The following is a 12,756-nucleotide window of genomic DNA, read 5'->3' as shown; positions in this document are numbered from 1 at the left end:
CGAGGCTTCCAGGAGTGTACACAGACGTCAAGGCTTACCAAGTGGTATGCTTTAAGCACGTGTAATTAACTTTACGGAAATCTTACCTCAGTAAAGCTGTTACTATATATATACACACATGGAACCCCTTCCAGACGTGGTGGTTGTTCTGAGACTCTTCAACAGAGGCCTGGGTGAGGGTCAGGAGCCCGGTTCTCAACCCAGTCCAGACCCGGACAGTCTTGGGCGGGTCCTGCCCTGTATCCCCTGGCTGAAGGGAGGTGAGGACCGCCACGTGGGAGACATGGGTTGGACAGAACAAATGCTGGCCTTGTCACCAGGGCCCCGACCCCCCCCACCCACACAGTGGGCTGGGAGACACGATGGGGGCTGTGGCCAGTGGGGACATAAGCCACACCGTGGCAACTGGGAGGAGCAGGGACAGACAGTATTCGCCCAGCCTCAGCAGAGAGTCCCCTTGTTAGCGCCCAGCCTGGGTCCGGCATGGGGCCTGGGGTGATGGAGTCAGGCAATGAGTTTAAAAAGAGCTCCGCCCCCTACTGGCTGTGTGGCCTCAAGAAACTGGCTTCCCCTCTCTGGGCCTCAGTTTCCTCCCCTGAAAGATGAGGCTGGTGGCCATGCCCACCTCGTGGGGTAAAGCAATGGGCACATGGGGAGCACACAGTGAAAGGGGGTGGGTTGAACATGAGCTGCTACTGCTGTTACTTGTTACTTCTTAGAGAGAGGGCGGCAGGCGGAGGGACTTAGACTCATCAACTCAGAATTCACACCCCAGTGGTTCCTGATTGCAGTCTAAGAGCCTCAGAATCCAGCCCACCCACGCCCACTTGACAGATGGGGAGACTGAGGCCCCACACTCCCTTGAGACCAGGCCAGGGACCCATCCCCCTGGCCGGGGATCCTCTGGCCACCTCTTTCTTGAAACCGGGTGCCAGTTACCCTGCAAGGCAGGGTAAGGAGGTGGTGGTGGGGTGGGGGACCCGGCATGGGTGGCCACAGACAGGCTGAGGAGGGAGGGCTAGGCAGGCACCAGGTTCAGGCCGATGGCCAGGCCCTGTCCAGAGCCTGCACGTGCTCCTTGGCCAGCAGCCGCAAGGACGCCTCCTCCAGGGTGAAACCGTCCGTGAAGCCTGGACCAAAGGTGTGGGGCCCGAAGGACCCCTGCAGCCCCGGACCCGGACCCAGGAGGCACGGGAGTCCCGGCACGGCTGGGGGCCCAGGGCCCAGCCAGGGCTCCAGGGGCAGTGGCATGGCGGGAGGGCGGGCAAAGGGCAGTACTGGGGCCTCGGGGAGCCTCGGGGCTGCCACGGCCCCGGAGCCTGACTCCAGACGCTCCTGGCGGCGCCACTTAGCCCGGCGGTTCTGGAACCACACCTGGAAGCAACAAGAGAGGTGCTCCTGGGGCAGGGCTGGTGGGGTGAGGCGAGGCCACTCTTTCCTGCTCTGGGCCTCCCAGCCTCTCCGGGTTCTGCCTGCTGTCTAACCTGACCCCCACCTGTTGCAGTGCCAACATATGGTGTTCCCTACCCCAAGGAGATGGCTGTTTTGAGAGCAGGATCTCTGCCTCTTGGCCCCCATCAAATCAGCCCCCAAGTCTTCTGAATCCAGGCTCTCCTTGCCTTTCCCTTTGCCCAGGGCCCCTCAGGCTTCCTGGCCTCCCTCCTGGTCTCTCTTGGCCCTTGGCATGAAGTTCCAGCCACTGAGTTCGGCATTTGAGGCCCTTCCCAAGCTCCTTCTCTGCCTCCACCTCTGCCTGCCTCCACACCCAGCTCTGTGGAAATGCCTCCTATTTCACCCCTCCACACCTTCGCACACATTGCTCTGGAGGGCTAGGAAAATGCCCTTTCTCCTTCCTAGACGGCAAATTCAAACATCGAGGCCCCAGTCCCATGTCCCCTCCTCCGGGAAGCCTTCCCATACACTGGGAGGGTTCATACCTGGCACCGGCTCCCTCCTCGGGTTGTTAGGGGGTCCCCTCACCTGCACTCGCACCTCGGGCAGGTGCACCTTGGCGGCCAGCTCCTCGCGGCTGTAAACGTCGGGGTAGTGGGAGGTCTCGAACGCCCGCTCCAGCTGGTGCAGCTGGTACGTGGTGAAGGTCGTGCGGTTCCTCCGGTGCTTCTTCTTGGGGGCCTCCTCGCCAGGCCCTGGCCGCCCACCCTCAGCGGGCCCCTCGCCCGGGCTCAGGAACATGGCTGCTCCTCGCCCTCACCTGGCGGGGCGGTGGCAGGACAGACGGCGGGTGAGACATGAGAGGGACTGAGGTTGGGGAGGGCGGGGGAGCCCCCGGCCCCTGCTGGGTCTGGGGTAAGATATGGAGGGGCTTCTCCCTCCACTGGGTCCTGCATTCCTTCTGCCTCCCCAGCCTCTCTGTCCATGTCAGATCACCTGACTCTGTCTCCACTTCTTTCTCTCTGATCATTTTTCTCTGTGTCTCTGTCCGCCCCCCCCCACCCCCGCCGCCTCTATTTCTCTTTCCCTCTGGAGCTCTCCCTGACTGCCTCTGTCTCCCTTTATCTCTGTCTCTGTGTCTAGGACCCCCAGGAAGGCAGAAGCTGGGACACTGCCTTAAGGAACACTTCCTTACCCCCCAGTCTTCTGCCCTAGGGGGCTCTCTGTGCCCCCAACTCCCACCCAGGCCCACCTGTGCCCACCTGCCCAGTGCTCACAGCTCCCAGCAGGCCCTCTGACAGCCCCTGCCGGCCCAGCTCTGTCTGCTGCTGGCCTGGCCCAGCCAGACTCGAGGGGGTTGGGGTCGGGTGGAAGGAGGATTAGCAAGGTGATTAATTGAGGGGGCCCCTCCCGCCCAGGTGCTGGTTGCTCTGAGCCACAGAGGGAGGGCTGGGTTCCAGGGGTTGGAGGGACACCATTAGCCTGGGTGTGCCACCCCTCGCTGTAGGATATAAACAAGAGCCTTCCCCACTCTGGGCCTCAGTTTCCCTAGCTGTAAGACGGCGACAACAGGACTTACCCCATGGGGCTCTCACAGGGACTTAATGAGCTGATGAAAGGAAAGAGCATCGCACAGTGACTGGCATACAGCGAGTGCTTAATGAATGTCCACTGTTACGGCTTTTTTTTTTTTATCATCTGGTGTGAGAAAAAGAACCTCTCAGATTCACAGATGTCAATGGGGGTTGGGGAAGCTGAGGTCCCCAGAGGTGAAGGCAATTCCAGTTGGCCCCCTGGGCACTGTGCAGGGCAAAGGAGTATGGGGCATTTTAGCTGGGTTTTGAGGTATGAATAGAAGTTCACTTTTCAGTCACTCAGTAAACACTTATTGAGCTTACTGTATACCAGGTACTGTTCACAGCAGTGAACAAAACAGACACATATCTTGGAACTGGCATCCTAGTGGAGAAGACAGACAGACAGATAGTCTGTAACTATATAAGTAAAATATAGCATGTCAGGTGGTCAGAAGCCTGGTGAGAAAACTCAAGCAGGGGAGGGAAGTTTGCTCTTTCAATGAAGGTGATCAGAGTGGGAGATGGAGTACAAGGCTGTAAATTCTGGACAAGACTGGGTGTGAAGGGGCAGGTACTGGGGAGCCATGGGAGGTTGTGGAGCATGGGAGGGGCACAGATGGCATTTTGGATGAGTAGCTATTGTGTGCAAGATGGGAGGCCAGGAGGATGCTAGAGGCCTGGTCAGAGCAAGGTTGGGGGAGAGGCAGGAGAGAAATCTGGGGGGAGAAAGTCTGAGGAGGAGGGAAGAGGACCGGTATACCCGGACCCTGTTTTGGGGACAGGTGGATGATGGGATTGTCCCTCAGGCAGTGGCCTGAGAGCTGGAGCAGGATCATGGGAAGCCCCTGAGACTGGTTTGCCAACCCCCTCCCCAGTCCAAGGAGCCTGGGGGCTCGGGCGGGGGGAGGGGTGCCCTGAAAACAGTGAGGAGGGGCACTGGGGTTGAGAGGGGGCAGGATGAGACCCAGGAGGAGGACAGAGGGAGTTTGTCCCAGCGGCGGAGGGAGGCGGGAGACCCAGGCCCATGGATGGACTAGGGAGTGAGTGCAGAGGAAGCAGAGATAAGTCCTTATCTCATCTCTGCTGGCTTTGTATAGATAAGGGAATGTAGGGAATGTTGGCTTTGTAGGGGAAAGGCACACACGGAGAAAGAGAAAGAGATGGAGACAGGCACTCACACACGGCATGAGTGCACACGCTCAGACACTCACATGCAGCAAAGGGTTGCAGGCCCTGGAGAAGTCGGGGGCAGGGGCGAGCAGCCTTGGACGAGGAGGGATGGCCCGGTGGGCAGGGGGCTTGATACCCAAGGGGTTGGCCAGGCAGGGAGGCCCCAGAAGCCCTGAGCCCAGGCCGGAGGGCCGGCGAGTGCTTCCAGAGGCTCCTGGGGCCCCTCCAGGCCTCCCTGCTGCCCCGCCTGTACGGTGGGCTGGGGCCCTGTGGAGTGGGGGCAGGTAATTCCCCTAACGCTTCATCACTTGGAAACGCTAAAGAGCTGCTCTGTTCACAGGCCCCATTTAGCTAATTGGCTCCGGGTGGGTTAAGAGGCGCAGGAGGGATTTGGGTGTTAGGCCCAGGGGGCTTTGGCGATTTAGCAGGATGCGGCTGAAGGTCCAGACGCTGTGTCAGCTTAGAGCACCGGATTAGGGGCAGGCCAGGGCAGTGCGGGGCCACCTTCCATCTGGATTAGGCGGGGGCCAGGCCACTCTCAGCCCCTCCAGCCTCCCACCCTTCATTTCTCCCCCAGGAAGAATCGCTAAACCCCTTCAGGTGCTGGTGGGGAAACTGAGGCCAGAAGGTGGGCGGGGCTCAGGGGGGAACTGCAGGAGGTCAGCGTGACCTTGAGACATTTCTCAGGCTCCGCTCAGGCAGGGGTGGGGCAGTCAAGGTGGGAGGCCGTGCTGTGGCCTGGTGTCCCCTCACCAGCTCAGGGGGTCCTGGGGAGGGGCCCACACCGAGCTGGCCAGAAACCCCCTCTCCAGGCAACCTAGAGGCTGGCTGTCTGGGAGCGTCATCAGAGAGAGGGTGGCTGACAGTCACAGGTAATAGCTGAGGACTAGCTGTGTGCTCTCAGTCCTTCACTGGTGTGAGCCCTCAGGGTCCTCATGTCTCCCCCGGAAGAGACGCCTGATCATAGAGGAGGCTTTGGGGGCCCGTGGAGGAGGGCCACCCCTCTAGTTTGCCCAGGACACCCCGAGTTTAGCACTAACACCCCCCCATCCCAGACCTGCCCTCAGTTTGACGCAGTGGCTCACAGCAAGGCCGGGCCACACAGCTACGGGTCGAGTCAGGATTTGAAGCTGGGGGTGCAAGCCCGGAGCCCCAACCCCCACTCGAGAGTGGACGGGAGGGGCAGGGCCCTGGGACAGGCTGTGTGGCTGGCTTTTTTTCAGCGAGTGTTCCCTGGAGTCACCGGGTGAGGCTGTTAGGTCGTGACAGGTGGAGGATGTAGCCACACTGGAGCACCCCAGGAGGGGACGAGGGGCAAGGCTGAGGAAAAGAGGACGCCAGGACAGGGGACTCGGACGCCCGCAGCCGCTGGCACCCTCCCACTGTCCTTTGCACCTGGGACCCTGAGGGCTACGGTGGGGTCTCTGCCACCAAAGGAGGTGGCGGACCCGTGGGTGATGGCAAGTGGCTCTACGGGTGGCTGTGATCCCTGGCCTGGGGGGTCTCCTGGCCCCATCCCAGGGGAAATATATGCCCCTCTGGGCTGCAAGGTCCTAGCCTGGTGAACCCCTCAGTGGGCAGACAACTGGGCAGGCAGATCACCCCCAGTAAGTGATGGGGTCCCCAGAGTGGTAGCAGAGAGAGACTCAGACACCCAGTCCTTGGAACCAGTCTTTATCCAGGCGCTAATCCTTCACTTCCCTGGGGCCGTGGTGCCCACAGGCTGCCCAGAGCCCCGCCCCCCCAACCCCGACGCAGCCTGCCCCTGTGATGTGAGCCGGGCGGGCAGCTTGCTGGCCCTGCCGCTCCTCAGGCCTGGCCCGAGTCCCCACCCTGTGCCCCCCACTGTCTCAGTTCTCTGGGGCCCGAGGCCCCGCGGGCAGGGTCAGGGCTCCTGGCTGCGGGGCAAGGTGGGACCGTCTGCATCCTGCCCCCCGTTGGGGGCCGAGGCGCCCACGCTGCGAAGCTCCCTGGCCAGCTTCTCAGCCAGTTTGCGGAAGGGCGGCCGGCGAGCGGGCTCAGCCTCCCAGCAGCTGCCCATGAGGGCGTGGATGGGACCCGGGCAGCCCTCGGGGGGCTCCATGCGGTACCCCTTCTCCACGGCCTCTGACACCTCCTTCAGCGACTATGGGCAGAGGGCACGCCGGTGCGGGCTGGGGGTCAGGATCACGACCCCTAGACCTGCGGGGGACCCAGTGCCGCCCCCCCGCCCCTGCTCACCATCTTGGGGTATGGAGCCCGGCCGTATGAGAAGACCTCCCACAGCAGCACCCCGAAACTCCAGACGTCCGACTTGCTGGAGAACTTCTGTGGGGCCGGAGATCAGGGGGAGAGGGACCCCTCAGGGCTTCTGCCCCAGCCCCTGCTTCCTCCAGGAAGTCCCCCTGGGTTGACCCTTAGTCCCAGGTCTCCTCCCAATAGGCTCCTGCCTCTGAATCCACCCCACCCCCCACCCCAGACTCAGTGCAAGAACGAGGTTATTCTTGCTCTCACTTGCTGAGCCCAAGACTGTTTCAGAAATGAGGAGACCAAGGCCCAGACTGGGGCTAAAAGGAACAATTATGGGCCAAGGGCTTACCAGGGAGGCGGAGCCAGTCCCTTGGAGGTTCAGAGAGGCAAGAGACAGGCCCAGGGTCGCACAGTGGAGCTAGGGTTCCAAAGGCCCTGGGGGGGTAAGGGGGGCTCACCCCGTGTTTGAGAGCCTCGGGTGCCGTCCACTTGACTGGAAGCCGGCTGGAGTCCAGCCCCTTCCGCTCGGCTTTGGCCAGGCCAAAGTCGCTGACCTTGGCCACCAGGTCCTCGGACACGAGGATGTTCCGGGCGGCCAGGTCTCGGTGCACCAGCTTCTTGCTCTCCAGGTATTCCATGCCCTCGGCCACGTGCCTGGAGTGGAGGGGTGGCGGGCACGGGGCTCGGGTGCCTGGACCACAGACTCCCAAGGCCAGGCTCCTCCCTGCTCCGTGCCTCGGTCTCCCTCCCCCCGGGAGCCCCACTCACAGGGAAAACTGCAGGAGCTGGGGGGTGTTCACAAGGGCCCGGCCCCGCGTTCGTAGAAAATTCACCAGGTTACCCTGTGTGGGAGACACGGGTGGGGTGAGGGCTGCTGGAGGCTGCTCGGCCGCCGCACCCCGCCCGACCCTCGGGCCCTGCCCCCACCTTGCTCACGTGCTCCATGACGATGTAGAGGCCCTGGTGCAGGATCACACCCAGCAGACGCACCAGGTTCTTATGCTGCATCTTCCTGGGGGCAGGCGGGTGTGCGGTGAAGGTGGCTTGGACCCCCACCCCAGCATGCCCTCCCCTCACCAGGACTCACGTCATGACCGCCGTCTCGTCCAGGAAGGCCTGGGCTGTCACGTCGCACTTGATGTTCTTCACGGCCACCTTCTGTCCCAGGTACTCACCCTGCAGGACGGCTGGGGGCCAGTGGGGGAGGAGATCAGAACCCCACAGAGACTGGACAGACACGGGGACATACCCACTCACACTGACCCCCAAGGATGCCAATGCAGCGGTGGGTCCCCAGGCCTGGAAACCGCTCCCCTACAAGCTCCAGATCCCTGAGCAAAGAGAATCACCTAAACCAGTCTGCAACCTCCAGCCCTCGGGCCCAATCCAGTCCCAACGTGGGTTTCTGCGAGGCTCGCAAGCTCAGAATGGGATTTTACATTTTTAAATGGTTGAAAAAAGATCAAGAGAAGAATATTTTATGACATGAAAATTGCACAGAATTCAATTTCAGTGTCCATAAATAAAGTTTTATTGGCACACGGCCATGCCTGTTCATCTCCCTGCGGCCTGTGGCTGCTTTCCTGCTACAAGGACAGAGCTGAGCAGATGTGACAGATGGAAAATACACACACTCCAGCCCTTTCCAGAGAAGGTCTGTGAGCCCTGATCTAGGCCCCGGGGTCTTCCAGGATAATAACTTCAGGCAACGGCATCAAAAGAGAGGGAACAGGGACTTCCCCGGCAATCTGGTGGTTAAGAATAAGCGTTCCACTGCAGGCGGCGGGGGTTCCATCCCGGTTGGGGACTAAGATCCTGCATGCCATGCAGTGCGGCCGGGAAAAACAACAACAACAAAACAAAAGAGGGACCAGAGGGACCAGTGTGCACCAGAGCCCGGGGTTGTGAAGGGCTCACACCCGCTGGGCGCCTGCCTGAACTACCTTTCTCCTGGCACCGGCTGTCGTGAACCTCCTTTCACAGAGAGGAGCCCTTGGGTTCTCAGCCGCACAGCCAGTAGGTGTCAAATGTGGATGTGAATTCATCTCTGGGACCCCACCCACCCTCCTTCAGCCCCTGCCAGGCCCCCCGCTCACCTCCAAACTCTCCTTCTCCGATCTGCGCTCCCAACGTCAAATGCTGCAGGTTCAGTAACCAGCCGGCTGTCGGGGGGAGACCCGGTCAGAGGGCTGCCAGGTGCCAGCCCCTCCCACGGCAGCTCCACCTGGCGGGAGACCAGGCCGTGTGGCATGCGTCCCCACAGTGGCCCAAGGGCGTGTCTGAGGCTCCGCACTCCTGGTACCAGTTATCGGGCGGCCAAAAGCAACAGAGTCCTTCTCTGTTCCATCTGGAGACTGTGTCCTTCCAAGGACCCTGTAGGCTCTTCCTTTACGATCCTTTATCCCTGACCACCCAGGAACACACACACGCGCCAAAAAATACAACAGAGATTGGTAAAGCTTCCAGAACCTTCTGGTAAAGGTTCTGGAACCTTCCAGAATCTTCCAGCGCTCTAAGTCATCATCTGCGTTCCAGCTTCCCTGATCTTTCTCTCAAGCACCCCTGTGTTCTTCCCCCCCCCCGCCCCCAGCAGGTTCTGTAGGTCTCCTCCTCCACCTCCCCAAAGCCCCTCTCCAAATCACGAGCCCCTGAGTACAATCAGGCACGGTGACACCAGCCTCCACCCAGATGCCATCCCCAAGACACTTCCAAGGAGACAGCCACGATCACCAGGTTCAAAAGGGGTGGCCACGGTAGGGCACATTGGCTCTGAGCATGGAGGATTTCACTCCTCAAGGGCTGGAAAAGCATTTCACGTGAGGGGAATAGAAGACACAACAGTACAGATGCATGAGAGGAAACGAGGAGTCACACAACCCCAGGGGCTTGTGGAATAGAGGAAGGGCTTTGTAGATGAAGCAGGAAAGATAGCTCGGCCACAGGGGAGGGTTTGGGAAGAAGGAGGACACTCCCTCAGGGAAGAGGTGGTCCGACTAGACTGTCTGAGGCTGGGCTAGGGCAGGGGCAGCCAGGCAGGGAGGAGCCGGATTTTTTTTTTTTTTTTTTTTTTTTTGGCGGCGCCAGGTGGCTGTGGGATCTTAGTTCCCCGACCAGGGAGTGAACCCTTGCCACCCCCTGCAGTGGAAGCGGGGAGTCCTAACCACTGGAAGTCCTGGGGAGGGGTCAGGTTTAACAGGTGTTAGAACTTGGCCATGGAGGGGGTGTGGGAGGGTGGGGGACGTCGAGGATCTGCCCAGGGTTTCTGGCTCAGGGATGATGGGAACAGAGGCAGGGGTTGGGGTGGGGGGAAGCAGCAGGTGTGAGAACCAGATCAATATTGTGCCCCGCCCGGCCTAAGGGCAGCCCAGGTCTTCTGCCTGCAGAGGCAGGCACAGCGACCTGCTCAGGTGATGTGGCCTTGGCCCTGTGCCCAGGCCCCAGGGCCCTGCCTCTCCAGTCCAGGCTAACACTGAGCAGAAGGGCAGGGGCCCCTACCCTTGGCCAGCTCCTCCTCCGCTGACTTGGTGCCCTGCTTTCTCTTGGGTTTCACCAGCTTCGTGCAGATGGCCCCCTTGTCCTTGCTGTAATGCTGCAGGGTGGGGCAGGGCAGAGGCAGCCATGAGCCCACCCCGTGGGTGAGGGAACCCCTGCATCCCATCCCCTTCCTAGGGGGGAACCTCTGGATGAGGTGGGTGGGAGCTGGGGAAGAGGAGAGGGGGTTCGTTCCCACAGGACTCTTTAGGCTAGTTTCCATGGGAACAGGAAAGGATGCAGACTAGCAGGAAACAGGAGGATGGGGAGTGTCTTGGCATTGGTGTCAAATTGGAGGTTCCTAGGTGTCCCCAGAGGAGTCACCCCAGTCTCTGGAGGTGGGACCTGGAGGACTCAGACCAACTGTAGGGTTTGGTGGCCCATGGAGACCAGCCCCTCCTTCCCCCCATTGGGGAGCAGACACCTCTTGGGTCCCATGTCCAGCCAGCTGTCGGGATAGGGCGGAGCCTGGCATCCCTCCATCTCCGCAATGGGGGGGCATGGGCTCTGGGGTCCCGGGCCTGTGGCCAGCCGCACCTCCACCATATCCATGAGGTTGCAGAAGCAGACCGCCTCGTCGATGGTGAGGTGGCCGTCGCGGTGCAGCACACGGTAGTGGATGACGTCACGGCCGAAGCTCACGCACAGCACGTAGTCGCCCGGGTGCCGCGCGGACTCTCGCACCAGGAACAGCCCGTCCTCGGGCGGCTGCAGCTGCTGCACAGCCTCCTGGCCCGAGATCTTCCCGTGGAACCACCTGCGGCCGGCGGGAAGGCGCGCTGGGCATGGCTGGCCGGGCCCCGCTGACCCCGCCCCGGTCCCGGTCTCTTCCCCACGACTCACGGCATGAGGCTGAGCTTGGGGTCCGCAGAGAGGGCCTCGCGCTCCCGCAGTGCGCCCGCCGCCAGCAGCCCCTCCTGCCCGCTGGCGTGGTGCTTGGCGCGGTACCAGCTCTTGTTCTGCGGGAAGGGAGCCAGGTGGGGTCGGTGGGATGGTTTCCTGGCGGAGTCCCCTCTCCCCAGGCACACACCCCCTCCCCACTCACCTCGCAGGCCTCCAGGATGGTGACCACGTCACCCTTGCGGAAGGCCAGCTCCCCGGGCTTAGGGCGCGTGTGCTCACACTTGGTGATGCATTGGGTGCCTGGGGCCCAGCGCCTCTAGCGGGGGGGTGCCGAGAGGGGGAAAGGGGTCATGAGAGAGATGCGGGGTGAGGGGAGAGAGAGGCCCAGAGGAGAGAGAAAGACTGGATTGAGGCAGAGACCACAAACAGCACACAGGGAGAGAGGAGAGGAGAGAGGGCGAGGGAGCGAGCAGTGGACATATCAGAGTCACAGAGCGGGGGCCCAGGGCAGGAGGGCAGGAGGAAAGGGTGAAAGAAGAGCAAGAGCAAGTGATAGAGGAAGATTGGCACACACCGCCAAGGGGCCACGGGTCAGACAGTAAACCTCCCGCTCCCCATGGAGTGGAGCTCCTGTGGACTGAGCAGAGGAAGGGCCGGGGCACAGGCACCCAGGTTGGGGGTACTCACCGTTGGCATCCTGGCTGAGATGGGTGAGGGGTGCCAGGCGTGGAGGAAGCGAGGGCTCCCCTGGGGAGGGGGCAGAGACCAGCTGGAGAGCCCAGATTCAAGCGAGGCTGGGGCCCCAGGGGCCATGACTACCACTTCCAGCTCAGGCCAGGTGGAGGTGACAGCCAGCCGGCCTCCCCAGGCTTGTAGGGGCTCCCCAAGCCCCTCTGGGGAGGTGGTCTTTCCCTGGAAGAGTTCCTTAGCATGGAGCCTGACCCCGCCATCATCCCCAAAGGGAAACTGAGGCACAAGGCAGGCACAGAGCAAGTGGCCAGGGGCTGACTCAGGCCCCAGCAGCCCACACAGTGCGTGGGGAGCTTGCAGCCACCTAATGGAGCCTGGTTCTTCCTCTTTTCTGGTAAGTAGGCAGGGACAGGACAAGGAAACGGGATGATTCAAGGTCATTCCTAAGAATTTCTGACCCTGAAGGGGGTGGGGGCCGGAGCAGTGCAGCTCTGCTGGGCTCCTGTGGCCGCCAGCTGAGCCTCTCCCCTCTCCCACCCCACGCCAACCCAGGACGGACACACAAAGTCCCTCGCTGCTGCTGGGGCTGGGGCATTTCCGCCCCCTGCTTCCCCCATGGACCCCACCAGGTGGCTGGGCAGTGGGACAGGTTGGGAGGGGTGAGTCTCTGCTCCTCGAATATGTGCCCCCAGAAATCCCCAGCCCTACGTGTACTCACACGCATACTGATCCATGTACACACAGAAACACACAGGTGGACACAGGTACCCACAGGCACGCGGGTATGCAAGCAAAAGCAGGTTCTCCTAGAGACAGTTGTGCACACACGTCTACACGTGTGAACACACGCACAGACTCTCGGACATTCGGAAACGTGTGTACCGGCCCCCCCCCCACCACACACAAACCCACACTTGAACACCTGGGCGCCAGACGCTGGGCCACTCGGGCACGCAGAGCTACACGCAGGGCCGCGCACACGCAGCTCGGAGACACGCGCACATCCCTCCACGTGGACCCGCGGATACACACACCCAGGGGCTTGCAGACGCGCACACCCGCACCCACGAAAATACCACCCCACCCCACCCCGCTCCTGGTCGCATCTAACCACCCCCGCCCCAGCCGCGTACCGGACGCGCGCCCCGGACGCGCACGCTCGCGCTCGCACACCGGCCCCTCCCGCGCTCGCCCGGCATACCTCCACCCGCGAGCCCTTGGGGTCCCCCCACTGTCCCACCGTCTCTCCCCACCATCCCCACCGGCGCGCTCACCTGTTCAGGGGTCGCCCCTGGGCCGCACCCCGCGCCCGCCCCCAGGAGGG

The 12,756-nt window shown here is 61.9% G+C and overlaps 2 protein-coding genes across 2 annotated transcripts; both read right to left on the bottom strand.

Annotated features, from left to right (window-relative positions):
* Positions 1–1,035: 1,035 nt before the first annotated feature.
* RAX2 (retina and anterior neural fold homeobox 2) lies at positions 1,036–2,193 on the bottom strand. The gene is made up of 2 exons (XM_060146734.1): positions 1,981–2,193; positions 1,036–1,374 (listed from the first exon to the last, which is right to left on the bottom strand). The coding sequence occupies exons 1-2, from the start codon at positions 2,191–2,193 to the stop codon at positions 1,036–1,038; spliced, it is 552 nt and encodes a 183-aa protein (XP_060002717.1).
* Positions 2,194–5,893: 3,700 nt separating this feature from the next.
* On the bottom strand, positions 5,894–12,331 carry MATK (megakaryocyte-associated tyrosine kinase). The gene is made up of 12 exons (XM_060146732.1): positions 11,430–12,331; positions 10,945–11,058; positions 10,743–10,858; positions 10,437–10,656; positions 9,864–9,957; positions 8,465–8,530; positions 7,456–7,555; positions 7,296–7,380; positions 7,137–7,210; positions 6,827–7,022; positions 6,360–6,446; positions 5,894–6,264 (listed from the first exon to the last, which is right to left on the bottom strand). The coding sequence occupies exons 1-12, from the start codon at positions 11,871–11,873 to the stop codon at positions 6,025–6,027; spliced, it is 1,836 nt and encodes a 611-aa protein (XP_060002715.1). The 5' UTR covers positions 11,874–12,331; the 3' UTR covers positions 5,894–6,024.
* Positions 12,332–12,756: the final 425 nt, after the last annotated feature.

The sequence above is a fragment of the Lagenorhynchus albirostris genome, chromosome 3, assembly GCF_949774975.1.
Source record: "Lagenorhynchus albirostris chromosome 3, mLagAlb1.1, whole genome shotgun sequence".
In the NCBI taxonomy this organism is placed as follows: domain Eukaryota; kingdom Metazoa; phylum Chordata; class Mammalia; order Artiodactyla; family Delphinidae; genus Lagenorhynchus; species Lagenorhynchus albirostris.
Note: the sequence above shows the minus strand (reverse complement) of the source record. Positions and strands in the feature narration are given on the sequence as shown.